Here is a 27,921-nt window from a genome sequence, read left to right on the forward strand (position 1 = left end):
AAAAACATGGCGGACGGGCACTGAGACCCACACCAGAAAAACACAGAACACGTTGCCGAGCAAGGTAAAGCCGCGCGGGCGGGCGAGCCGCGGGGTCGGCGTCGCCGGAGCTTTTGACGCGACCACGCGTGGGCGCCACCGTCCCGCCGTTTTCCCCGGCTCCCATCACACGGGTCCGCTCCCGTTACTTTGTGCTAATATTTACGTTGAGGTCAACGGGCTGCGGCTAACCAGCTAGCGGCGCGCCTGCCGGGAGCCGCGCGGCGGGGGGCGGCGGCGGGGAGCGGCGGGGAGCGGCCGCGTCGCCCGTCGTCCCCGGGGAGGGAAACGCGGCCGCTCCGCTCCAAACGAACGGACGCGGCTCGAATCCCGCGTCTCCGTCGGAAGATACGCGCAGGGTGCGTTGGTGCTGGGCACGCCGACTCCGTGGGGCGAGTCGTTGGTTTGGAATCGGCGCGTCGAAAGGATTCGATTTATTTCGTGTTCGAGTGGTTTTTTGTTTATTTTTTATTAGACGGCAGTGATCCATACGGTGTTTATATTTGTTTAATGCGTCTAGATCCCAGAGACATGTATGTGCAGAGCACCTCCCCGGAGCAAGAATAACGTGCTTCATAACAAGTAAATAAAGCACAGGTAATCACTTCATGAGAACAGACTATCCACGCAGACTGAGTAGTGAGTCGTGCAAAGTGTTTTGATTCTCAAACGCCTCTATTTGCATTGCAATGAACTGCAAACGGCGTCGATTGCAATTTGGGATGTTTTGTCCGAATGGTCCGCACACGGAGTGCGGCGGGGAGGGGGGGGGGGGGGAAATCGGGGTGGAGGCTCGATCGATCCGCTCAGGCTTTGCCGCCGACCGTGCGGGTTCGGGGTCGATTCGCTCAGAATGACTCGTTCGTTCGGGACCGACCGGCGCGGAGAGTGCGCGGTGCGTGTGTTTTGAATGGAGCTCCGCACATGACGCTGCGCTGCGGTGGATCCGGGCTGTTTATCCCGCTGTCTGCGCGCCGCACGGACCTGTTGCGACCGCGGCTCAGATTTCTGTCTCTGTCTCTGTCTGTCTGTCTCTCTGTGTGTGCGTGTGTGTGCGTGTGTGTGTGCGTGTGCGTGTGCGCGCTCGCGTCTATCGACGTGTTTTTAGGGACGTGATGGTCCGCGGGTGAAGCTCTGTGGCGCCCCGGTCCTGAGGCTGCAGCAGGCGGACTGAAGGGAGTGCGCGGCCCGCTGAGCCTCCTTCCCCCTCTGGAGGAAGAAACGGGAGCTTTACACCGGAGTCTCGCCGCTGGGATGGAGCTTTAAGGTAGGCTAGGATATGCTTCATTATGTTTGTGTATTTCCACCGCACTGCATGTGTTGACGGGGTGCGTACTTCTGCTAGCGCTGAAATCTGATCTTGCAGAAAGTTTGACTGGTTGGTGTTATTCTAAACTGACGAAAATGCTCCGAATGCATCTCGAACATTATTCAGGATTCAACATTTCAAGATACTTCATTTGACACATGCATCATACAAGTACGGTGCAATTAAACAATAAATGGGAGAACTGCAAAACAAAGTCAGGAGAATAATTAAAATGATATGATCTAAATCAGGAACAAAAACCTGCAACAAGCAAAAAATGTATGTATGTGTATGAAAATGTGCATGTTCTTTGTCTGGCAGAGTATGTATATACAGTCCCAACAAAGGAGCAGCAGAGCACAGTAAACATTGTGTATGCACAATGTTGGGAATATGGGTTCTGTCACAGTGTGCAGGGGGGGGGGAAATAGATACTTGGCAGGGGGGATGTTTTATAAAACAACTAGTCACCAATCAAGATGAAATCAATTGTACTTACACTTGAAAACAGTTGTTTTGCAACTACAACAAACATAGAAACCACAGTAATTCAGATAAAAAAAAACAATGTGGTTCAGAGTAAACACATCACAAAAGAAGGGTGTGTGTGCGTGTGCGTGTGTGTGTGTGTGTGTGTGTGTGTGTGTGTGTGTGTGTGTGTGTGTGTGTGTGCGTGTGCGCGTACGCAGGCACACCAGCATTGACAGCCGTGTCTGTGTCTCTTGTTACCTCCCGCTGTGACCTCCTGTCTGCAGCCTAAACAAGACCAGAGCCCCAGGCCAACTCTGAAACGTACCATTCCCAGATCCGGGGTATTGTCTGAGAATTGCATATAGGGGTGCGATGAATAACCAACGTATGTATCAGAAATCGATGACCAACATATTGTCGATTCGTTGGCGACGTCATTGCGCGTGTTTTTCGTGCTGACTCTGAAGGCTCTGGAGCGAAGTGAACACAACACCTTCACAAGCAAAAACCTCCAAAGTGTGGAGGCATTTCACCGTTAACTTGCCCAAAAACATTTTGAAATGCAACATTTGCATTTCAAAATGCAGCTATGCTGCTCCATCTGAAGAGGAGGCACGTTGGCTCTCTGGCTGAGGAAGACTCGTCCCGGTAAGTTAGTTGGCAGCTAATGCTAATGTTAAAAGCCATTCACATTATGAGCTGCAGCGTTTTCTATTTTGAAATACATTTTCTCTTGATCGAGGAATTTCTAGCTGGCGTTACAGAATTATTTTTATTCCCAATTATCCTGTTCACATTCCAAATATGCCCTAACTTTACAATCTTCAACGTTGCATCGTTGTCATGGCGACGTCTTTGGCTGGTGAATGTTTCGCTGCTGACTGCACAAGTTTGGAGAAAACCGGAGGATTTAATACTTTCCTAATCGCAAAAAAAAAAAAATCTACAATTCCTGTCTATGCGTGCGTGCCCAAAGTGGGTTGCATTGAAATGTATTCAAACGATTTATGGGTTCGTTTGATCTCTAATATGGGTTCGTCTGATCTTGTTTAAACATGACTTTTGGAAAAAAATGATAGCCCTAATAACTCACATCTCCATTTTTCGTGAAACTGGATTTATAGAGGGCAACATTTATTTGGAAGGCTTTTCAATGTGCATTTCAATATCTGCACAGGATTTTAGAATCAAGAACAAAAACCATGCCTTGAAGGTAGATTTCAACACACCCTTCCATCCAGAACTCATTTTACTCACTTGATGTAAAGTGAATATGACAACAACCTTTCTGAAGGTACAAGTGTATCATGCTCACACACACACACACACACACACAAAATAGCAAATTGTATTTGATATATCGACATAATTCATGAAGAAATAATATTAGGATCGCTGATCAATAATTTAATCTTGATTAAAGCATAAAATGGCCACAATAATGTCAATAAAAATGTAAAACTGATTGTGTTGAATGGTTGCTGTGCACACTGTATGGGTCTTTGCCCTTCAAAACGTTGACTGAAATCCCCCTGATGTCTTTGAAGGTGAAGGAGACCATTAAAGAAGTCAAACGCTCCCTCACACTGACAGCTGATGTCTCAACTAGTCGTGCGACAGAGGAGCTCCTCTGTGTCTCCTGCCGTTTCAGAAGTGAGGATCGGCAAATGAAGACTCGGAACCTCGCCACCGGGCCTCTTGAGGAGAGCTGCTCTGGTGCAAACATAATGGCGTGGCTGGAGGGGATTGGTAGAAGAAGTGGACATCTCGCCGACCAAAATAAAAGCAGTAGTTCATGACACAACGAGTCCAATAAGGTGGCGGCGACGCGAACGCTGGAAAGGAAAACACGGTCGGGCCTCTGTCCAGTGCACTGTGCACACGCTCCAGCTCCTAGTTCAAAATGTCCTCAAGAGGGCTCAGCGTCAACAGAGAGTAAAAGTGCAAGACACTTTAGGAGAAAATTTCAGGAGAAGCAAGAAGGCCAACACAAAACTGAAGCTGAAACAATGAGCACACCACAACATGAGCTGATCCAGGATGTCGAGTACAAGATGGAGCAGTTCATACTCACATGATGGAGAGACTCCTGCGACAGCGCTGGCCCATCACTGCCGCTCCACCCCATCCTGAGGTGACTCCGAGGGGCAAACACCGCCTTGACTTAAAGCCAGGGCAAGGGGTGCTGCTCCAAGGGCGGCGGCCTTCTGGATCTGCTAGACGAGACGAACCCAGGAACCCAGGAAAAGCATTTTTTGGCCGCTGAAGAAAAAGGGATAACCGGGAGATGGAGTCTGAACGCCGTCTGGGCGGAGAGATGCAACCCAGATGTTCTTTCAGCTGCCCTTCACCCAAGATTCAAAAAGCTGAGGTTGACGGCAGCTGAAATTGACACAAGGGTGCAAGGGCGGTTGAGGTCAAAGAAGCAAAGAACACTGGGATACCTGGGTGCGAGCAGCGGGAGATGGTCAATGTTCCTGGCCGGTGGGGGGCCAGGTGGACCAAAAGATCCAATTGGTGAGAAATGCAGTTCAGATCTACTTCGCAGGGCCAGCAACCCCCAAAAAGGAGGATCCTCAAAGATGGCGGGATCTTTTCTGTGTATTCCTGCAACATCCACCCCGTCAGAGCATCCTCACGAGACCATGTGGAGATGCTGACTTACCTCCATTTCATGAGAAAACTGTGATCGACATGTAGCCTAATGTTGTTACTCACTCTCACTCGCTCACTCACTCTCGCTCTCTCACTCTCTCGCTCGCTCACTCACTCTCACTCTCTCGCTCGCCTTTGTAAAAAGCAGTGCAAAGTTTGCAGTATTTTTGGGTTGTTGACTCATGCGGGTCTACATATGTTCTCTGGAAAACCCAGCAGGGTGCAAACATTCCTTTTAGTCCACAACAAAGTGGAGACCACAGAATGCACTTTCCTATCCTCGCCCTCTTGTTTTGTTGTTTTTTCCTCTTTTATTTTATTACTGCAACTCTGCTTAACCTTGGTTTTATATTTTGACAGGAAAAAATGGATATTGAAATTGTTATTTGTCTTTTGTATCAGTAAGAAAGTTCGTTAAAATACGTATTTTTGAATGAAGTAATCATCTACATTGTCTTTATTGTTGGTTGGCACATGCTTTAAACACCCTGAAGGTAGCTAAATAAGAGCCCTCTGGGTAATTGTGCGATCATAATCCGAAAAGTCGATTATTCGTTTCAATAACCGATAGATTATTCAACTATAAAAATAGTCGTTGTTTGCAGCCCTAATGGCATGCCTCAGCAAGCAGAATCATTACAGCACAATTGATGCAAATGGGATGGTAATTAAAGATCATGAAAAGGTGCTCCGGAGTTTTAATTCATGAGGAAATATCTGCTTTTTCACCGAAGAGAGGAAAGTAAAAAAAACATGAATTAATCGTTTAAACTCTTTTAATATCCATCCTTGTTTTGTTGTGTGTGTTGATAGAACGGAGGCCAGTGTTGTGTCGTGAGCTGGGTCAGTATCGCTGGAGTATGAGGAAACCGGTGTCACAGAAAGGTAAGGACAGACAGTACTTCTTCACATATTTAAATGTTTGTCTCTGGGTTTAGCTGCAATATCACTCTATGCCAGGATGAAATTCTCACTATTCACTATTTCAATTGTACTGAAACACTGATTTTTGTCTGCATTTATTATTTTCAGTAACTCATTTATCCACTGTTTTGGTTTTAAACAAAATCTGATAGAACATAAAATTCAAGATTCAAGAGGTTTATTCGTCACATACATATACATACTTTCATACATACAGGTATATGCAGTGAAATGTAATGCAACGCACCCGTGATAACACACAATATGTCCTAGGAAATTTCTTTCTACTAGACCAACTAACTGATTCCTAAAACGTAATACAGTAAGTCGAATACTTATAGAATCAAATAAATTAAAATGGAATAGATAAAGGGAACTGCCACTTAGTTCCAGAAATAAAACCTAAAACCGGAACAACTGCAGTAGTGATTTTTATTTTTTTAAATTTTTATTTTTTGGGGGGGTGGGGGTATTGGTGGTAATGTATAAGCATACTGGCTTATATTGACCATGTCCGTGTACGGTGCCTTCCATGTGCGATGTCCTTCACGCTGTCCCTCTCCTCCTCCTGCAGCGATCGAGTGGAAAGATGGCAGACGGATCAAACACGCCCGGAGTGGAAGGCCTTCCCGGGTTCCCTCGCAGTACCAAGGAGGTATGGATCACCACCTGCTGGGCGGGGCCTTTTCAGGCGGGGCGGCTTGACCAGGAGCTCCCTTTTTTTTTTTTTTGTACATTTGAATCTATAACAGCTTGGGGAAAGACTCAAATGTATGATTCAAGTGGTAAAACTTCCAATGTATTCTTTGAAAGAGTGATGATCAAATTTTGTCATGAACGGTGTTAGAGCCAACAACAGAGCATGTTTTCAGGTCCCTATAACACTGGGTCAAAGTAGCCAACTAGCGGACACGGCAACAAGACAAGACGTTGTCACTCTTTAACCGGCAACGGGTGATATGGCTAAAAAAGGTGATATCAGAGAAGTGTCAGAGTCTCAAAAGGTTTGATTTTTGGTCCTTTTGGGGGAAACAAGCCAGATTCCACGTTGACCCCTTCCGTCCTCTGACAGGTCACTTCAGCTGGGATAAATACCTGAAGGAGACGGGAGCCGCGGCCGCCCCGGCGTCCTGCTTCAGACAGGTCAGCTCCGACACACCCGAACACGAACACAAGCTCCTCACTTTTTACTGTCTGTCTGACTGTTTACTGGGGATTCTGCTGGATGATGATGATGAGGTGGAACCCTTCTAACGCAGATCATTAGTCCCTGGTGTTGTACTCTGCTCTGGCGGGAAAATCTGCAGGGAGCTCCTAACCCACAATTATCTTCATTAACCAACTATTGCAATTTGATATAAAAATTAATAAAAAAAAACGTGTATATATATCTTCTTTTCATTTTCCAGTGCACAAATGATGTAAGGATAATGTAAATATGGCACATATTTAGCCAAGTTCTCAAATATTATACTATATACAGTTTTACAAAATATTTTACTCTCAAATATATTACTCTTAATACAAATTGTGACTTATTGAAACAAACGCAACACAAATTTAAATGTCTATGTGCTCACAGTCGTTAGAATGATAATGTCTTTGCATGTGAGTGTCACCTCAGATACAAAAGCTCAGATCTGGCGCGTTTCTACCGCTTCCGTACGAGCAGAGCACCGCGCCGCCGGTGAACGAGTTCAAGGCCGGAATGAAGCTGGAGGCCCAGGACCCGCGGAACACCACCTCCACCTGCATCGCCACCGTGGTGGGGCTGACGGGGTCGCGGCTCCGCCTGCGGCTCGACGGCTCCGACAACAAGAACGACTTCTGGCGGCTGGTGGACTCCTCGGAGATCCAGCCCATCGGGAACTGTGAGAAGAACGGAGGCATGCTGCAGCCGCCACTGGGTAAGACTCACTGTTTATTATAGTATATTTATTTATCAGTACATTATCATATATTACATTGTATTCAAACATCCATACGGTCAAACTGTACATACAGGGAGTTTTGGAATGTCTGGAAATGTTTGAAATTCTATTCCAGGCAGCTATGGTCATGGAATTTGAGGGTTTTGTTTTTTTTTGTTTTTTTTTTCTCGTCTCGGTTGTGGATTGTCCTGGATTTATTTAGTCTGGTTGAAGTGTATTTCACTCACAATGATACATGTTTTTGTATTCCGGGTTAGATTTCAACATAAGGGTTCCCTGACGATAAGAAATGTTTAAAATAAAGTTTGTCACTGTTGAGATTGATGGACCATGGATTTCGAGTGGCAGTCCTGGAAATATTTTAAATCCCGTACTCAAGAATCTTAAGGTGGATTTCAATATCTCAGACTTTGTGTTTCAGGCTATATCTTATCGTCGTTTATTAAAACTAAAACATTTCTCTCTATCGTGTCTTTAACATGTAGATGAGCAATGTAACTCAATCACGGCTGAGCTCTGCTTCAGCTCGAACGTGTTGACCTCTCTGAGCCGGTCCCTGTGTTGATGTGTCTCGTCCCTCTAGGCTTCCGCCTCAACGCCTCCTCCTGGCCCATGTTCCTCCTCAAAACCCTGAACGGGGCGGAGATGGCTCCTGCACGCATCTTTCACAAGGTACCTGTCGAATGCTCGCAAGCCTCATGGGAGGCACACACGCACCAGCCTGCCAGTCAGCTTTTGTTAGCTTAGCCTACATTCTTTTTGTGCTGAGCCGTTTATCGGCGGAATTCCTTCTTGAAATTCCAGATATTCAACTAAATTGTGCGGTTAGCCACACCCTAATCAAGGTGTCAGTATACCTGTTTCCTCAGTTGTCACTGGAACAATACATTGAAACAATTGACAGCTTGTTCTTCTCTTATACAATGAATGGCGACTCAGAGCTGCTTTAGAGATTCTTACCCAGACTTTAATTACACCAAAACACAAACCATCTATTACCTCATACCTAAAACTTAATGTTTTCTGAGGTGCCATTGAGATGCTTAACTTCACCTTCCCCCAAAAATTGGTTCAAGACTGCATGTGACTAAATGGCTTCCAATTAATAAAGAGGCTGTTTTTTGGTTGTCCCGCTCATTGGCACCTCAACCGATGATGTTTAATTGTTTCAGAAAGTGACATTGATATTGATGATGTCAATTTCACTTTCTGCCACACGTGTCACACGTGTTTTTTAACTCAGGACCACATCGGAAAACATATTGCTAAATTGCCCAAGTTACAAAATGTTTCTTGTCCATTCGTAGATGTGCACACATGTTGGGTGTAGACAGCTTGTCGGAAGCAAACAAGGACAGTTACATCATAATTGGGCCGTGGCCAGTGGTGCCAACCTATTTGAAAGAGGTTGGCACCTATAGAGGTGGTAGGAAATGCTGGTAGGAAACCCCAGTTTCCTACCAGCATTAAGTTACAAAATGGCAGCCTCCATGTGTGACTCTGGCCCTTCCTCCTTCTCGCCCTCCTTGCCCTATCCCTCAGCAGGAGCCTGCCGCCCCGGAACAGAACTCCTTCCAGGTGGGCATGAAGCTGGAGGCGGTGGACCGTAAGAACCCCCACTTCATCTGCCCGGCCACGGTGGGCGCCCTGCGTGGCGTGGAGGTACTGGTGACCTTTGACGGATGGCGCGGGGCGTTTGATTACTATTGCCGCTACGACTCACGAGACATCTTCCCCGTGGGCTGGTGCGCCCTCACCGGAGACAACCTGCAGCCGCCCGGCACCAAAGGTCAGAACCAGGACTGGGACTCGGCCTGGGTCCTTGTGTCCACCTGATTTGCTCATTCTAGTTGGGGTTTGATGCTAGTTCCAACGGTGAATGATTAATGTACTTATTGTTGCTTTGGACAAATGTGTCTGTTAAATTATGTCATGTAATGCAGTTCCAGCTGGGGCTTGAAAATTGTTCCAGTGGGGTGTCGATGCTTGTTGTAGTTGAGGTTTTGCACTGGTCTAGTGGTGTGGTTTGGTGTTGGTTCCAGTGGGGGATTGATGCTTGTTCCAGATGAGTTTGGCGCTAGCTCCAATGATGTGGATCCAGTGGGGGATTTATGCTTGTTCCAGCTTGAGTTTGCGCGCTAGACCAGGTGATGGTTTGGTTGTAGTTTCTGCTGGGAACTCTCCAGTTGGGATTTGGCACTTCTTTCACTTGGGGTGGGAGGCTAGGCTTCCAGTGAAGGTTTGATTATTGATCCAATTGGGGTTTGGTACAAGTTCCAGGTAGTCCGCTGGATAGTCAGCTTGGGCCGATATTCGGTATTATTATGTGGGGATGGTAGCTCAGGCGGTAGAGCTGGTGTTCTAGTCATCTAAAGGTTCCTGGTTCGATCCCAGGCTCCTCCTGCTAGCATGCTGTAGTGTCCTTGAGCAAGACACTTAACCCCTATTTGCTCCTGCGTCCGTCGGTGTTTGAATAATTGTAAGTCGCTTTGGATAAAAGCGTCTGCTAAATGACTAAATGTAATGTAATGTGATTATCAAATATCGTCGGTAGGCTTGGGCCGATATTCAATATTATCCTATATCGGCCCAAGCCTACTTGCAAGTCCAGCGATATTTGCCACCATATGGAATATTTTCACAGTATCAAAATAGCGTCCGTCCGTCCACGGGGAGCGACGGACGAAGCAGCAGAGCGCACTGACAAGGCTCATTCATTTGCGTGCACAAAGAGGATGCGCAGTATGTGGACACATGCACGCAGTGGCGCAACAGCGAGGAAGCAGATGGGGGATTTGGACGTGGTGGCGCACGTGGCACGGATGGTCCAGCGATTATGTTGCGGCTCTTGTACATCTCCTATTGTAGATGTATTTATTGTAATTGAATGAAACTGAGTGCCGGGCTCCATATATTTACTGGGCAGTCTAGGACATCAATTTTGATTTCATTAAATGAGACAGGCATTAACATTTTGGTAATCGTGTAATCATTTTTGGAGAATCACACATGGAGAACGTGAGGAGGATAGAGGAGGAGCACGGCCAGAATAAATAGACGAGGCTCGGAAAGTCCTCAATGACATCACAGGGCAACAAGGCAAAAGAAGGACAAGTCGTAGGGACAAGCCTGGAGCAGAGGGTTACCACCTGGTTCTCTCGCTTTTGAAACCTGTTTGGCAGTGCTCCAGAAGTTGAAGGTGCTGATGAGGAGATCCCCGACATCCTCATAGACCTGAACATCAACGACAGGCCTTTCACTGCTGTAGAGTACGTCAAGCCAGAGCTTCCCTCAAGCAAGGAAAATGTTCTGGGCCAGATAACATAGCTCCCCAAGTGCTGAAGATCTCGTGTGGGGATGTGTGTTGACGCACTGATGAAGAATGGCACGCCGGACCAGTGGTCAAACTCCAACATCATCAGTATACCCAAGGCTGGCAATCTGTCCCACACAGACAACGACAGGGGTATCAGTCTGTCGTGCATTGTTACAAAGATGTATGACAGGATCATCCTGAACCGCCTGGAAGATGAGATCGATCCTCACCTCAGAGACAATCGGAACACATTCCGAGCAAAAATGCTCCACTGTTGCCCAAATATTTGGCCTCAGCAGTGTTGACTTCAAGAAGGCGTTCGAGTCCATCCATCGGGGCAAGATGGCAAGATTCTTGAGGGCCAACAGAGTACCACCCCGTCTGCTCTGTGGTATTAAGTTGATGCGCACCAACACACGTGCTAAAGTGATGACACTGGACGGTGTAACCAGTTTGTTCACGATTACAGCAAGGCATCTACAGGGGATACTCTGGCCCACTTCCTGTTCATCATTGTCTTTGGCTATGCGCTGCGGAAGCTATCGTCGGGCAGGAGGCCTAGCTTGGATTTATCATTATTCCGAGGAGGTCAGGACGCTCTTAAGTTTCAGTAAAGTTGGTTCGATTTTCGGTGCCATGTACGAGCCTAAACCGGTTTGATTTCATGTAAACCGACTGAACTGGCATTTGTCATTTCTGGCAAATTAAAAAGTAGCCCACATCAGCCAGCTGTGCCGACGGCGTCATGCCTCTAAATCCAACTTGTATTGCATTAGTAATAAGCAATATGACAATGTGATTAACATATTATGGTTGTTTATTAACAGACTAACGGAGCCACTAGTGTCTGGCAGGCCGTGCGCAATGAAGTCCTGAGCCAAGGCTGGCAACATGAATTAAAAAAAAGAAAAGTTAAGATGAATGGTTGTTGTGAGAAATAATAACACAATGTGTCACTCAATTGTCCTGCTGATTGCGGTGCCGCTATACTGTCTTCTTCTTATTTAGTGTAGAGGTGCATTACCGTCACCAACTGGGGAGCGGCTGCTGATTCAAGTGCGACACCTAGTGGTTCAATTCGGTATACTGCTGGGTGTTTGATTTCAAATTCAAGAGGTTATTTGCCACATACATATACCTAGTCATACATATACTGTATGTAGTGAAATGTCATTACACCCGGTGATCACGCACAATAAGCTCTAAAAATACAAAAAATGTGCGTAATCGACACCAGGCGCACGCACAGGCGGCCGCAAGGGGCGGCACCACAATCGTGATTGTGGGTTCTATAATTATATAATAGAATTAATTCTCTTGTATTAAATATACATTTTAAATCCTCCTAAATGAAACTTAGCTTAACTTACCTCCAGTACTTATTTAACAGAGTAGAAGTCCTGGCATGTCACAAAGCTTCAGATGGCTCCACTGGAAATAATAATTATCATATCAAACCGGTTTGAACATTTTTACACCAGCCCAACCCTACCATACAGTAGTTGTGGAGACAGACCTGGACTTTGTGGATGACATCGCCCTGCTCTCTGACAACATAGGACAGGAGCAAGAACTCCTCCAAGTGGAGGCTGAATCCGGTGCGGCCTCTGCCCGAACGCTAAGAAGACAGAGGTTGTCATGTACAACAAACCTGACCATGCACCCCTGAAGACACTGGAAGGTCGAGAGCTGAAAGAGGTCAAGGACTTCAAATACCTTGGATCCTGCATCAACTCATCTGAGCAGGACATCAAGATAAGGAAGGCCAAGGCGTAGAAGGCTCTTAATGACCTGAAGAAGTTCTGGGGCTCCAATAGGGCGAGAGGGGTCAAAATGTCATTCCTTACCACCGTGGAGTCAGTCCTGCTCTATGGCTGCGAGACATGGACCCTCACCCCCACCCTTGAAGACCCTCAATGGTTGCTTCCCCCGCATTGCGGTTGCAGGTTGCACTTGGCATCTCCTGGCTTACTGTGATCTCCCAAGGCTTGGTGACAAGATGATAGCACATAGAATGCAGCTGGCAGGACATTGCCGGAAGCACCTGGAGTTCAGGACCCATCAAGTTCTCCAGTGGGAACCAACTCACGGCCAGAAGAGGCGCGGTGGGCGGATGACCTCGTATATCGGGGTAATGAAAAAGAATACCGCCGCGGAGAAGACCATTGACCATGGAGGAACGGAGTGTGTGGAGCAGCCTTTAGTAAGTCCGGCTGAGAATGACCAAGTACAATGGTAGTAGTAGTAGTTTGTTTTTTTCGAACACAATGAATCACTTAACCAATTATTTGATTCACAACTACATTTTAAAGGAAAGTCATACAATTAAAATAAAGTTTTTGAAAACAGTATTTATCGGCTGCAAGGAGGCCGTGTGCTTGTTTGAGTTGGCTGTGAACAGGAAGTGACAGATCGGGGAGGGCTCCGCTTCGGTGCCTGTTAGTGTGTTACTAAGGGCCTGGCGCTCACCCAGTGGGTGCAGGAGAGGAGGGGTTGTGTGTGGGTGTTCTAGCAGAGGCTGGGTGCCCCTTAGAGAGAGAGAGAGAGAGAGAGAGAGAGAGAGAGAGAGAGAGAGAGAGAGAGAGAGAGAGAGAGAGAGAGAGAGAGAGAGAGAGAGAGAGAGAGAGAGAGAGAGAGAGAGAGAGAGAGAGAGAGAGAGAGAGAGAGAGAGAGAGAGAGAGAGAGAGAGAGAGAGAGAGAGAGAGAGAGAGAGAGAGAGAGAGAGAGGCCAAGGCAGACATATGGCTGTGGAAGACTGAATATTTACATCAGTTAACAGAGGGAGGGGAGAAGAATCAGAGGAGGGACGGAGGAAGAGATGAGATAGGAGGAGCGAGCCAGAGGAAGAGAAGTACAGAGGAGGACAGGAAGAGGAGAAGAAGAGGAGGAATAGTACTTTTTTTCCCCCCCTCTGGAGAACCACGGTGAGTAGATAAGAACAGTAGAACTTGTGATGTTCGCTAAAAGCTCTAAAGTCTCCTGAGGAGGATTTCCCTTCTTGGAAATGCAGCGCTGACGCTCTGTGAACTCCATGAACTCAGTGAACTCAGAGCGTTCTGAAGGAAAACGAGCTGCAGCTTGCCGCATGACTCCCTGCCACTGTTTGCAATGGACTCTGCCGGTCCACCAACAAGTTCTGTAGAGATCTACACACACACACACACACTGAGAGGTTAGGCAGGAATCCTGGAACAGGCTCTGGATCGGTCTGTGGGTTTATTGTGCTGCGGCTGTTGGAGGTGGAGAGAGCTGACGGACTGCTTAGATGGTTCGTGGTTGGTTTGTCTGTTTTGATTCATCCAGACTAGGGACATTTTCTTGTCATAATTCTTGTCAGTGGTGAGAAGATAGTTTAATGTAAGTTTAACAAGGCTTTATTTTCAGTGGTTAGAGGGAAATGAGCTTAACTTAGCTTAAAATTGATTAATAAAGTGGAAAATGTGAGTTTAACAAGGCTTCAGAGTTAAATTCAAATGGAAAAATCTGATAATTGAACAAAGTCTGATAATTTATCAAAAATAAAAATGTATTATAGTTATACTTGCTCTTTTTCTTTTCATCAATAGTAGTTCCCATGGTTCTCAACGACAAAACGATTTTTATCAACTTCAAATGTTTTTTTACCTCATTAAGTTATATTACCGTTGGCTGTTTAGGAGAACTCCTCCTCCTGGATCAGACGTGTTACTGTCTGGACCCCAGCAGTCTGTCCAGCTTTGTTCCAGGACGTACGCAATCTGTGCACTGTTCAGTGGATGTCCGTTTACGTGCAGGACTGAATGTTGTGTAAGCTTGAATGCGCATGTGATGCTAACCGTCTCTCCATCACATGTTGAAGCTATGTATGTGCGCTGTACAGGAATGTGGAGTTTTTAACTGTTTGGTTAAGTCATGTGTATATATTTTATTTTTTTAACTTAATTTCTTTCCCTTTTTCCCCTCTATTGAGTTGAATAATGTGTCTACGATTTAAAGCCTACTTGTTTATAAACCACTCTGCCTGTAATCCTGCTCTGATTAGTTATTATGTGCTCACAGTCTCTAGTAACTAACCAGGAAGTCTCATAAAAGTACTGGGCTTGTTTTGTAGTTGGGTTGTTGCTATGTATTTATAATACACAAATACAGCGACTGTGCATGATTACAGCGCGAGTCTGCGTTTATGCTCGTTTCTATAGTAACAGTGGGCCAGCTGGCCCAGGCCATCTTAAAATCACTACTGTCCAGACGTGCAATAAGTCTGAGCAGCAGCTTACAGGCGGCAGCAGCTTGATGCTTCGTACGACTGATATACCCCTTTCCCACAACACCAAAGACCCGGTAACACTACCTAACATCTGGCATTTGTCATTAGTGGGAAAGGTAACACCCAGGTTACCTTTTACATGTTTACTGATGTAAACAAGACACCCGGATAGACCCTCTAATTTTTAATTGACAGGTGTTGAAGTTCCGGACATTGCCGTGCTAATAGACAGGAATATCATTCGATAATTTCACATCTGATTTAGAATCCAAAATCAGAAGTTAATGACTTTTTTCCCGCATGGGGCCCCATGAAATGTTTTGAGTGTGGGGATTGCTCCTTGGAGACGACAGCTTAGAACCCCCACGCCCCTGCCGGGCTCCAGGCCACTCCAGCACCGCCCCAAGCCGGTCTCCGAACCGGATGAGCGTCCCCCCGCTCCCCGCTGCTGAAGGACGGGTGTGGGGGCGGCCTGAGCTACCTCCACAACCTCTGTGAAAGGCTGCGGGAAGTGCATGGGTTGACCAGGCAAGCCTAAATGGACGCCAGGTCCCGACAGAAGCGGGCCTACTACTCCACTGTAGGTCTACAGTCCGGAGGGAAAGAAGGGCCTCTTTCCTCAAGCCCCAAGCCAGTGACTGGCCCTTGCACTGTGCTGGAACAGCTGTTGGACGCGGTGTACAGGGTGCGGCTGGTCAAGCGGAACCAGGTGGTGGCCCTCCACTGTGTGCTCGCTCTCTACCAGCCCCTTCCTCCAACCGAGGAGGTATCCAGAGCTGGGGACCAGCTCAGAGCAGCAATTCCTCCTACCACTGTTGGGTAGGAGAGTGCCAGCCCGGCTCCCCCTCTCTCCGCCAGCTCTGTGAGATAACCACGGGCCATTAATTTGCATATAAGGAATGGAAATTAAGCATTTTTGAAAGTCCCCTTAAATAAATAAAATGTGGAATTAAGAACTAAAAGTCCCCTGAAACGAATCAAAAGTATTACCACTCGTACAAAGTAGTACAAAGTGCTTTTGAATAAAAAAAACATTTATTTAACTATATTTACCCATTTATTTATATTTACATTTATTTATATGTGTATTGCCTCATTTATTTCAGGATTTATTTCATGGACATTTATTTATTTAATATAGACTCAAATAGTGTTCCATAAAATAACAGGTGGAATGCTTAATACAACATGAATGAGTTAAACCATATGATGTCAAATCCAATATAATAAATATATAGAATTAATTATATTCAACGGTCTTGGTCTGAATTTTATTTACCAAGCACACTCAATCCCAACTGTTAGAATAATTTAAAAAATAGCAGAGGCCAAATCTATATGTCTAAGTCTTACCATAAGAGATCGGATTGTGAGTAGTACCTCCTATGTTTATTCATATCAAGGTGAAAATACTTGCCAAATTTAAGTGAATTGATTGATCATAATTTTTTCAATGGAGGAAGAATCTCTGAAGAGAAGTAAGGAATAAGTCGGAGTATTGTAAGAAGGCCCAAATTAGGATGATGGGAGATTGAAGCTCCAGTGTCCTACTTATAGTTCACATCACAGGAAGTTCCGTAAAGATTGGACCATGCAGCAGAAAAACAACGATTCTGTTCTGAACGTCATGGAAACAGTCTAGGTGGATCCAGTGGAGCGTTGGGCTCTGTGGCTCTTACAGGAACGTAGACATTCCTTCTCCTCTCTCATGTGATTTCAGCTGGCACTTACATCCTGGTACTTTCACAGCTGTTGGGGAGCACAAACTATGACTCCGTGCCAACCGGGCCACGTGTGTAAAGCTGGTACAACGGCTTGAGTGGAAAATTAAATGGAGGACAGAATACTGCTCTCTCGGGGTATTTACACTATATCGTGGATTAACGTGCACGTTAATCCACGATATATATAAGGACTTCTTAATTACCTGTCTGTACAACCTGGTGTGTCATTAACACGATGGCATGTTTAGTTTGAATTAGATTAAATAGATGGCTGGCCGACATGCAGTCACACGCAGTAAAAACACTCGCATCCGTTTGCATTTTTTTTATTTTTAGAGAGGGAGCAGTGATGCACCGGCGCCTGGGTGGTCTGGCTTGTTATACTATTACATGCCCTGTGCACGTCCTTGGGTCCCCAGCAATACGCCCGTCGAGTGTGAAGTAGATCGGATGAACGGCCGTCGAGATAATCAGTGCCCTGATGTTGGCAACAAGCGCGGTGTTGCCTGCCAGGCGTGCATCCCGTGCCTCACATATTGTATGAGGACGTCACAAAGGGCCCCGCTTCGTGGAGTTGGATGACGGCACAGAGCGTGGAGCGCTCCGCCACCCCCAGCACCTCCGTTCCTCCGCTGCACAGAGCGGCTGGCTGTTCGCTTGTTTATTCAAAGTTTATTCGTATTAAACGTGCCGGTGTCCAAACTGCGCCAAACTCGACACTGCACATCCTCGGGTCCCCGGCGACACACCGGCCAAATGCGAAGTAGACCGGCTGAGCGGCTGTTGAGATAATCAAAGGACAGACAGACAGGCAGGCAGACACACAGACAGGCGGACAGAGATTCCTCGGATTATAGTCTATTACGTTCTGTCTGTCTGTCTGACTTACTGTCTCACTTTCTTGTACCTCTCATTCCCTCTCTGTATCAGTCTCCCTCTCCCTTTTCCACCGTCTCTTTCTCTCCATCTCCATTCATCCTCCAGTGCTCCTTGTGTAGCACAAACCTTCTCTTTGTTTGCTGCAGCTGAATACAAACTGGGTCACTGCTGTTTCCGGCGTGAGTCTCCCCGTGCCAGCGTGCACGTGGGTAAGCCAGTGTGCGCGGGGACACATCACTGCATTTCAGAGTGCGACGTAGTGTCCGTAGAGCCGGGGGCTAAATGGGTTGTTTAACTCAGTGCTGTCGTATCATCATGAAGTTGTGATATTGATGATTCTGGAATCCAAATGGGTGATGACGACGAGGCGTGAGCTTCTCCTCATCTGTTGGGACCCTGTTCCTGTTGGGATCCTGAAAGCTAAATCGGGCATTTTGTGCTGACTGTGTACCATATATTGCCATTTAGTGTAACTCAGTTGAGTTTGTATTTAGAAGATTGTGCAATGTACACCGGTACTGTGTAAAATCCCCTTTGATTACCTTGATGATAAAAACCTTTTTCATACGGCTGAGCTCAGTTCACTGAGTCTGGAAAAAGCTTTTCATCTTCCTCTCTCCTCCCTTTTGTCTCTCTGTCTTTCTCCCGATTTGAAATTTCACTTTTAAAAAATGCTTTATTGGAAACATTTGTAACACCAAAACCATGAGTACACCAGAACGAGACTAAGTAATGATGAATATAAAAACCAAGGTCTCTCTTCCCTCCCTCTCGTTTTTCGCTCTTTCCATCTCAGTTGTTCAACCTAAGAGTCTCGGGTCTCTAACTGACATCAGCACAGAGAGTCCAGCCATGCATCCCACCCCCGTGGTGGGCCGCCCCCCCGGCCAGCGAGGACGAAAGCCGGGGCGCAGAAAAACCAAGCTGGTGGGGCCCTGGGCCTCCAAGGGCCTGGTGACGGCGGCCCCGGGCGCACAACAGGGCAAGGACCTGGAGCCCATCAAGGTCCCCAAGAAACGAGGGCCGAAGTCGGGCAACAAGGTACGAGTCAGCTGGCACGACGCGCTCTGGTGCCAGGTTGAAATACAGTACCGGTCTGACACCATGTTAAAACGTAGTACCAGCTACCAGTGTAGTACCAGCTACCAATGTGATACCAGCTACCAGTGTGATACCAGGCGACACCCCCACTTTGCCGTGTGGTCCACAGCTGAGCTGGGCCAAGAGGGCTGGTTGGCTGGAGGGGGCCATGGTGGGTCCAGGACGGCCAGTCACGGGTCCAGGCCGACCAAGGGGCCGGCTCCCCGCCAACTGGGCTCAGAGGGCCCTGCAGCAGGCCCAGAACCACACAGAACCCATCAAGATCCCAAAGAAGAGGGGCCCCAAGCCAGGCAGCAAGGTGAGAACACAACGGAATATATTGTTATCCTGATACTAACGCCGTCCGTATTACTGCCCCGTAGATTATTGCTCCATAAAATGTTTTTGGTGTTCACTAAACCGTCTCCAACTTCCGGTTATTCCCGATTGGTGAGCTGCGCTTCGATAGTTTTTGTGGTTTATCCGGGAGTTGTTAACTAAACATCATAGTTTGTAGTGCTGTGTTGCAAGGTTTTCTCAAATTGAAATAAAAGCTCAAGCACTTAGCAGTCAGTGAGCCCCAGAAGAAGAAAAAGGTTCTGTGTTAAAAAACTGCCAAGCCGGCAGAGGTTAATTCCTCCTGGAGCTCTCCTTGAGTCTGTTCTTCTTCACCTTTTTATACTTTTAAATTGCCCCCACATTTTGGTTTATCCGCCAGGTCTGATTTATCACACTTCGCTTCACTGTTTTTTCCAAATCCTCCTCTCCCACTGGATTTGATCAGATGTACGCTCTTCCCTTGTCAATTCACACATTCCCCTCTCTCATGGGAATGCCCTGTTCTTATCAACAGTTAACTAATCAAGTTACAGGTAAAAGTTTAATTTATACTAAGAACCTAAACAAAATCACCTCTGCTGCTTTCCGAGACTGTATTTAGCGTTCAGTTCAAGTTCAAGAGATTATTTCATCTTGTGCATCTTAATGGGCCATGTGACCCATCTGTATGTTAAACCTTAAATCCTTCTTAAATATCTTATCCCTTTGTGTCTTTGCCTGGACTGGCGAGTTCTCCAGTTCCATTAGCAGGGTTCCATCACAGTAACGGCTGCCCTCTGCAACCAGATTGAGTCAAATGGCAACCATATTTTCATATGCCTGGTTGGCAGCGTGGCAACCACTTTTTAAAAGTCAGTGTTGCGCCCCGGGCACATAACCCCCGGTTAGAACCACTGTTCTAGAACGTGTCCTATTGGATAAAGCACTCGTCCCCTTCAGCCAGTAGTAGCCTATGAAAGACCCTTCTCAAGGACCTGGAGCCTATTAGAATGTTGGACTTGGAGCCATGCTCAGCAGGCATCCAAATAGGAGACATTTTCATCTCATAAAGAATTGCCGTTCCTTCAGCTCCTTCTTTGGCTTCAGTCCTGGTGAAGAGATTCTGCTCTGACTAATTACATTGTATTCGGCAGTTACTGCAGAGCTCTTGTTGCTGGCCATGAAATGCAACAATGTTGGCAACACGAAAATGACTGTCACACTTTTTCACGGGTAGCCACGTTATTGGGGGGGGGGGTCTTGCCAGAGGACTACTTTTTAACTCGCAGCTGAAGTGTTGGTGGAGATTGAGACGTGATTCGGCGTCGGACTCAGTGAGCTCAGCGGGAGCGACACAGTGAGAATCCAGCCTGAACACTGTTCACACGGCGCAGCAGATTAACTGGCAGCAGGTGTAAAGCGCTCGCTTTGTCACGGCTATAACTGCTCCGAAACACAGATCTGTTTCAGGCAGTCACCACCAGCCCCTAACGTGCGCTTCATTTGTGTTTGTGATATTTTCATTAGTGGTTGCAGTGGAGATGGTGGTGGTGTTTACTGAGCTATGAATAACTGTAAATGGTCCTTCAGGGTCTGTAATAGCGCCGTGGTGATTGACGTGTGTGTGTGTGTGTGTGTGTGTGTGTGTGTGTGTGTGTGTGTGTGTGTGTGTGTGTGTGTGTGTGTGTGTGTGTGTGTGTGTGTGTGTGTGTGTGTGTGTGTGTGTGTGTGTCCGTGGGTCCGTGGGTCCATCTGTGTCTCCTTTGGTGTGTGTGTGTCCGTGTCCGTGGGTCCGTGTCCAGAGGAAGCCCCGGGTGGTCCCTCACCCAGTGCCCACGTCCCCGACCATCAGCACCCCGGAGCCAGACACCAGCACTGTGCCACAGGACAACGCAACCATCCCCAACTCTGCACTAAACGCCCCCACGGGTAGGACAGACACACACACACACACACACAAACACACACCTGGATATACACACATACATAAGTCCTCATTATGGAGCTCGTCCATTACGGTTCCCTGTTAGTAATACATTCATCACAAAGATCAACATTGTGGATTCATCTGCTCTTTGTCTCGGAAAGATGCATTTAAGAGACCCCCGTTGGATGAGAAAACAATCTATCAATTAAAAATTCAATAATTGTAATCGTGAATCATGTACAAAAAAATTACTTCCTCTCATCCAGGTGTTTTATCCTGATATCAGACCGTTCATTTGTCATGCATCTATTCAGACGACTGGTTTTTCACCCAGGGCTTGACATGCCTTCTTGAAATGTTTTTTGAAGCGTCATTAACATACAAAACATATAATTAACATGTAACAATTACAATCAGTAAGATTTATACACAGTGTAGTATATACTAGGGTTGGGCGATCCTTTCTATTTTCATTTTGTTTAATCGTAGCTGGTAGGAGGGGATGGGGGGGGGAGTTATGTTACAACACGCCAGTGAAATGGCACCATGGACGATGTTGAAAGAAATATAAATATTTATTTATTTATTTATTTATTTATTTATTCAATTTCATATTTTTTTATATATATATTTTTTATTTCTTTCAACATCGTCTATATATATATATATATTTCTTTCAACATCGTCCATGCTATACATATAAATAATTCTTTGATATATTTTATATATATATATATATATATATATATATATATATATATATATATATATATATATACTGTCATTTTTCCTCTATTTTTTTATTTTATTTTTTTATTTTTTCTGTTCAGCATTTTTTTATTATTACTGATGTTTAAGTCAAATTTTGATGAAAGATTTTCAATAACCTGCATCTCATCAAATAGTGACCGGGGCTTTTATTTATCTCAGCTGCAGAGGGAACCAGACTTTTGTATCTAAAACCAAACAAAACCAAACTTCCGTCTGTGTGCCGTGCTCCTCAGAATAAATACATTTAAAAGAAATACATCTAAAAAAATACATCTATAATAAAAACATCAAAATAAATACATCTAAAAGAAATACATTAAAAAAAAATACATCTAAAAAATAATACATCTAAAAAAAAAATACATCTAAAATAAAAACATCTAAAATAAAAACATTAAAAAATACATCTAAAATAAATACATCTAAAATAAATACATAAAAAAAAATACATTTAGAATAAACTACCATTATTTGCGGAACACACAGTGGACAGGAGAACCCTCTCTCTCCATTACTCAATCCACTGTCCTCATCCAAGTCCCTTTATTTGGGTTTAAAATGTTGGTTTCATCCAAGTAGAAACGAAGGAAAACAAATAGTTCTAAAATAAAAACACAGGAAAACCAACGCGGGGGCCGGTGCGGGAGGCGTGGTGCACGCAGCGCTGGAAGAGGAAAAACACACACACACACACACACTGATTCAGCCGTGTTTACCAGTTTTTATTTGAGGAAATACGGTATTTATCAAACACGCTCCGAATGTTGCGGCTTCAGGGGGGGGGGCGGGGGGAAACAACAAAAATTGTAATAGCCGTTCTTAACGTTCTCAGATATTAAATGTTAAACAATATCATATTTGAAGTGCGGCGGTGTTAAATAAATAAAACAAAATCAAATAGATCAGCATTGCCTGAAGGGATTGGGCCTTTTCTGGGACAGTCCCTGTTTATTCTACTTGTCCCTGTTGAACAAACAAGCCATGAGAGTCAACGCAACCTCACAAAGTTGCTGTGTGATGTTTCCCCGCCCCTCCCAGATGAGAGGAGGAGCACGGTGAACTCAGAGAAAGCCTGATTGTTTGCAGGGACAAGTGTTGTCGTCTTTATTTTGGAGGGATAGTGTTCAGCCACACATAAAATGATTCATGTTTATTGATAGTAAAAGGTACGTTATTTTGTACACTTTAGAAAAACATTAACAACGGCCGATTACGACGGGTTTTTTTTGCGTGCGTGTCGACAACCTTCCATCACCCGATTTATGAAATAACCGGCCCGAGTCAAACACGTTTATCCTGTTTTCTGGTGAATTTTTATTTTTTATGCAACAATCTGTGCCATTTCTGTATCAATTTAAATATCTTTATTTATGCAAAAATAAAAGCCCTCTGCTTCTCTCTGTTTTCATTGGGGGGGGGGGCGGATGCACATGTTCCGAAATCGACACCGGTGCACAGCATCATGTCCCGTGTGACATTAATGTGTCTCCTTTAGTATCAGCTCCTCTTATGGAGCCTGGAGCACGGCTCTGGCGAGCAGCGCGTGGGGAAGGGAGATGCAGGCGTCAGATTTGATGCTGATTTAACGAGCCGGGGGGGGCGTGCGTGCCGCTCCTCAGGGCTTGAAGCGGGCCGGTACTCGCCAGTATACGCAGTACCGGCACGTCTGCCTTTTACTTTTATTTTTGATGTACCGGTGCGTACTGGCACTCATCACAAGCTGCCCGGTCTCCGTTGTGCCATCTCCGGTGGACACATTGTTGAATATTGTTAAATATATAATTTTATGGAGTCGGAGAGCACTTTTTCTCAAAATTACTGGAACGGGCCAGCGGTGAGTTCCGGCTCCGCCCCTGGCCCCGCCCCCGCCGCTCCGGCTCAGCAATACAATGCGCCGTTTATTTCCAGATAACTTGCCCCCCGGCAAGCGCATTAATGTCAACCCCCCCCTCCCCCTCCCCCAGTCTGTGTGTACCTGAACAAGTACGGCAAGGTGGGGCCGCACCTGGACCAGCGGCGGCTCCAGCAGCTCCCGGACCACTTCGGGCCGGGCCGGGCGTCCTCGGTGCTGCAGCAGTGCGTCCAGGCCTGCGTGGACTCGGCGCACAACCAGAGCACCGTGTTCTCCTGCCTGAAGCCGGGCCACGGCGGGGAGCTCATCTCCGGTAGGAAGCGCCTGATGGAGTTTTTAACCGGGGGAAACAAACATGTGCACGGTTGTTGTTGTTGCTAGGGTTACCACGCCGTAGCGAGCTTGAGCGGCGTTTGACGTGCGGTGGATGAGCGGTCTGGCTTGTGGGGCTGTTGGGTGGGGATGGTCAGGATCCTACGCCGAGAATGGAATCACGCTCTGAAATGTTGAGAGTGACGACCTCTGACCCCTGTCGCAGCGTACTTTGAGAAGCATCAGCACACGCTGACCCTGCCCACGGCGAGCAGCGTCACCTACGTCCTGCGCTTCCTGGAGAAACTCTGCCACAACCTGCACTGCGACGCCCTGTTCGGCAGCCAACCGGTGGCCCGCGGGGGGAGCCTGCACTTCCACATCCCCCCACACTCCGCAGGTCAGGGGTCGCACTAAGACTAAGAGGAATTATTATTATTATTATAATTAATAATTAATAATAATAGAGATGTATTTAGAATGTTGACTAGTTTAGAATAAACTTCAAAGTCCTTCTTGTTTATAAATACATTTTATTAATTTATTATTATTATTTATTGTTTTATTTGTTATTTAAGTGTCAGCTGAAAACACCTTTTTAACGTGTGTAGGTCCTTCCACAATTCTAAATCTAAATACATAAAATTACTGTATTTATTTTAAGACTCTTAATATATTTTCTACTTTGTAAAACTGCTTTAAAATTGTCTGTTTATTACTAGTTAATTATTTTTGATTATGTATATTCCTATTATATTTGTCATATTTCTATGATTCCTGCACTTTGTATTTTTAATTAGACTTTTTGGGAAAGCACTTTTGGGTTTGTACATCCCGTATGAATTGTGCTTTACAAGTAAAGTTTATTAATATTATATTAGAACTTCTTGTCATACTCAAGGCATTTGATGGTGACATCCGTGGGAACGACGTGTCGCTATAGAATAACGCACCAAACTCCCTGCACTGTAAATAAAAAGATTCAGGTTCTATACGACGCACCTGGTGTCAGGTAGTAACCGTGACTGTGGTGTTTCGTGTGGTGATGACTGTCTCACCACACGAAACACACGTCGTTCTGTGGGTCACGTTCTGTGTCTCTGTGCGTCAGAGCGGAGAGGCTTCGCTGATGCTTTGGCGACCGGACCGGGGCGGGGCACCAAGCGCTTCTCCCAGGACCCCTACGGACCCCCCCACAAGCTGGCCAAAGCCCACCGCCAGTCCACCGACGGTACCGTGACAGAGCCTCATCTGGATTCAGCCTTTTGTAAAAAATAAATAAATAACAGCCCTGCGCGATCCGTGGCTTAGAAAGATCGACGTTCTGATCATAACGGATTTAGATGTTTATCATGTTTATGTACGACTCCGGTCAAAGGTGGTTGATGGGATTGATTTGCCGCCTGGTTTATGAAGACTCGTGCGGTGCGCCGGCTGTGTTTGTCTCCCGCAGGTGAGTCCTTCATGGAGAACGGTGTTGGGTCCGAGCACTTAAAGAAAAGCCCCCTGTCTCCCTGCTCGGGGGGTCAGACCCCCAAGCTGCTGCAGCTCAACTCCGCAGGTGAGCGACGGAAGAGGGTTCGATAAGACCCTAACGCTGGACGGGGATTTTGGGATCGACGTCCATATTAGTTTCCATGTGGCGTCACAAGATGGCGCCGCTAGCTAGCGTTGGCATATAGGAGGAGGAAAAGGGACGTTAATCCAGGCGGAGAACCGGTCGGTTATTCACATGTAATTAACCAGACCGCCTCCATCGACCAATCATAACTGAGTATTCCGCAGAGCCGCGTAATGAGCTGCTCTTCCGCAGGCTCAGGCAGCGTGCGGGACAGCCCCCGGCCCAGCGCTCAGGACCCCAACCTCTGGACGGTGGAGGAGGTGATGCAGTACATCAGAGAGATTGACCCCGTGCTGGCGCCGCACGCCGACCTGTTCAGGAAGCACGTACGTATGTGGAGCACGCGGTGAACCTGCTTCCGGGGCGTGGCTTTACACTCAGTACCTCACGCATCCACAAGGCGTGGTCCAGCGCAGTGTGTCCCTCCTGGGAACTTGAATTACAAAATCATGATTTTTTTATTTTTTTTTTTAAGAAAAATGGATTCATTACGATTACAATTTCAGAAACCGTAGAAAACATGAGATTTCGAGTCGACCCAAAGTCCAAATCTGGCGAAATTTGGCAAAAAGTCTCAGTCAAATACAAAACAGCTCCAAAAGCCCAGCAGGGCTGGAGATGAGGTGACACCTGGGTCAACCGTGCGTTGGATCATCGGACGCAGTGAAACGAACCAAAATGAAAACGTAACCAGGGAAGCCACAAGAAAAAACAGACCACGTGGTACGCCGCAGGAAAACACAGAATTTTTTTATAACATGGGATCCAGAACAAATGAGCCAATGCTCCTATATGGTTGTGTGTATATATCGTATGTTATTCTCTAGTCTTCTATGACGCGGCGTCATCTTCTTTCCTCGCAGGAGATTGACGGCAAAGCGCTGCTGTTGCTGCGCAGCGACATGATGACCAAGTACATGGGCCTGAAGCTCGGCCCCGCCCTCAAACTCACCTTTCACATCGACAAGCTCAAGCGGCATTAGCGGGCGTCGGCCCCGTCGGGCGGCGCCGTGGAAAGCGCCTCCGCCTCCGCCCCCGCGTCCTGGAACCCGGAGCGAGTCGCCGCTTCCGTTTTTTCCCGATACAACCGCTTTCCTCCGAACGCCATTTCCACTGTCCAGGTCGAGCTGCGGAGCCAGAGGAGGGTACCATTTTTTGGGACGCATTAGTATTAGCGGTGCATTGTGGGTAGGCGGTTCCATGTAGCAGCAGGTAGGAGATTCCTGTCGGACGACCTTCATCTGATGAAGAGGAGCCCGGCAGCGAGGAAGGATTGGATCTCCGAACGCAAGAACCACCGTCTGTCTTTAGGTTGAGCTTTGACTTGAAGAGGTCGTTTTTAAATGTAAAGCGATATTTTCTGCTTTTATTATGTAAAAAAAAAAATAATAATATTCTGAACGTTTTACATTTGTACAACTCAGAAAATACGGACTGAATTTCTTTTGGCCTTTTTTCAGCATCGTGTGTTTGATATGAATTCCCCAGATGTACAAGGAAAAACACTACGCCGGGGCCGAGCCTCGTTTCAAGTCCCGTGTTTTTGTAAAGACTCGGTGGGATCAGGTCCTGAAGGGACGTTTATTCAGAAGATGAAATTTGTTTCGTTGATCTTGTTATGGATGTTGTTTACACTGCCTTGTCTTGTATGTTGTTATTTGTACCTGTTTTTTTAATTTTTATACTACATTATTAGAGTTGCATTATCATACTCAACATTGTTCAATAAATATGAAATAACTCAACTTATTGGTGGTTTGTTTTTTTTCTCCGTTAACTATGTAATGAACTCAGCAGTTTGAGCCAGAGGCTGAGGATCCTATTTATAATAATAATAATAATAATAATAATAATACCTCAAACATAAATGGGATGTAAACGTGAATTTTTAGTTATATTGCGTTGTAATTTTGATTAAGAAGAACAGAAGAGAAGAACAATCTTTAATCGTCACACAGCACACCACACTCCAACAAATGCACGCACACACACACACACACACGCACATGCTTTTGATGGTGCCGGTGAGATGAGGCCTCTGCTTTTGACCCATCCTGGCTTGTCCTTCCTCCGGGGGCACAGCCAGGAGCAGTGGGCAGCGTACGTGGACGCGCCCGGGGACCAGGTGATAAGTGTCCATCGCTGGTCAGACCATGATGGTGCATGTTTTTGGTGGGGGTCCTTACTGACGTGAGGTGGAGGAAACCCCATGTGAGCACGGGGAGAACATGCAAACTCCACACGGAAAGGCTCCTATTTGGGAGATAACCCACCGGAGCACAGTGCCATTAATTTAATTTTCACATGTAGTCTGAAAAGACTGAAAACTGAAAACATGTAGTCTGAAAACTACTATACTACTATAAATATAACTGTAGTGGCTATTCGAGGAGTTTCTTTTCCAGGGTACTATAATAAACAGTGTTGAGGCCGTATGGGGGATCTGTGCTGACACACCTTGGTTTTCAAAAAATAAATGTCCGGAGGTTAAGTTGCAAAGAAAATTGATAGTCCAAAGACACAAAAAGTGCGTTTTGTGTATGTGT

The 27,921-nt window shown here is 46.1% G+C and overlaps 1 protein-coding gene across 2 annotated transcripts; it reads left to right on the forward strand.

Moving 5' to 3' along the window:
* LOC307233695 (polycomb protein SCMH1) lies at positions 1-27,079 on the forward strand. 2 transcript variants are annotated; one of them, XM_080005081.1, is made up of 17 exons: positions 1-64; positions 1,148-1,306; positions 5,288-5,359; positions 5,973-6,053; positions 6,471-6,541; positions 7,071-7,305; positions 7,913-8,001; positions 8,872-9,118; positions 18,291-18,535; positions 18,705-18,893; positions 20,695-20,821; positions 23,555-23,755; positions 23,981-24,154; positions 24,866-24,985; positions 25,208-25,315; positions 25,568-25,701; positions 26,239-27,079. In XM_080005081.1, exons 3-17 carry the CDS (start codon positions 5,335-5,337, stop codon positions 26,356-26,358), a joined length of 2,166 nt encoding a protein of 721 aa, XP_079861207.1. In that variant the 5' UTR covers positions 1-64; positions 1,148-1,306; positions 5,288-5,334; the 3' UTR covers positions 26,359-27,079. The 2 variants fall into 2 exon arrangements, with proteins under 2 accessions (XP_079861207.1, XP_079861208.1); XM_080005082.1 differs by having other exon boundaries at positions 8,875-9,118.
* Positions 27,080-27,921: the final 842 nt, after the last annotated feature.

Source organism: Zeus faber (assembly GCF_960531495.2).
Source record: "Zeus faber genome assembly, chromosome: 8".
NCBI classification, from domain to species: Eukaryota; Metazoa; Chordata; class Actinopteri; order Zeiformes; family Zeidae; genus Zeus; species Zeus faber.

Excerpts from the sequence above, each read along its gene's own strand:
- LOC307233695 (XM_080005081.1), top strand. The coding sequence starts at position 5,335 with ATGAGGAAACCGGTGTCACAGAAAG. Across the intron at positions 7,306-7,912 it reads CATGCTGCAGCCGCCACTGG|GCTTCCGCCTCAACGCCTCC; the intron begins GTAAGACTCACT and ends TCGTCCCTCTAG. Across the intron at positions 20,822-23,554 it reads TGCACTAAACGCCCCCACGG|TCTGTGTGTACCTGAACAAG; the intron begins GTAGGACAGACA and ends CCCCTCCCCCAG.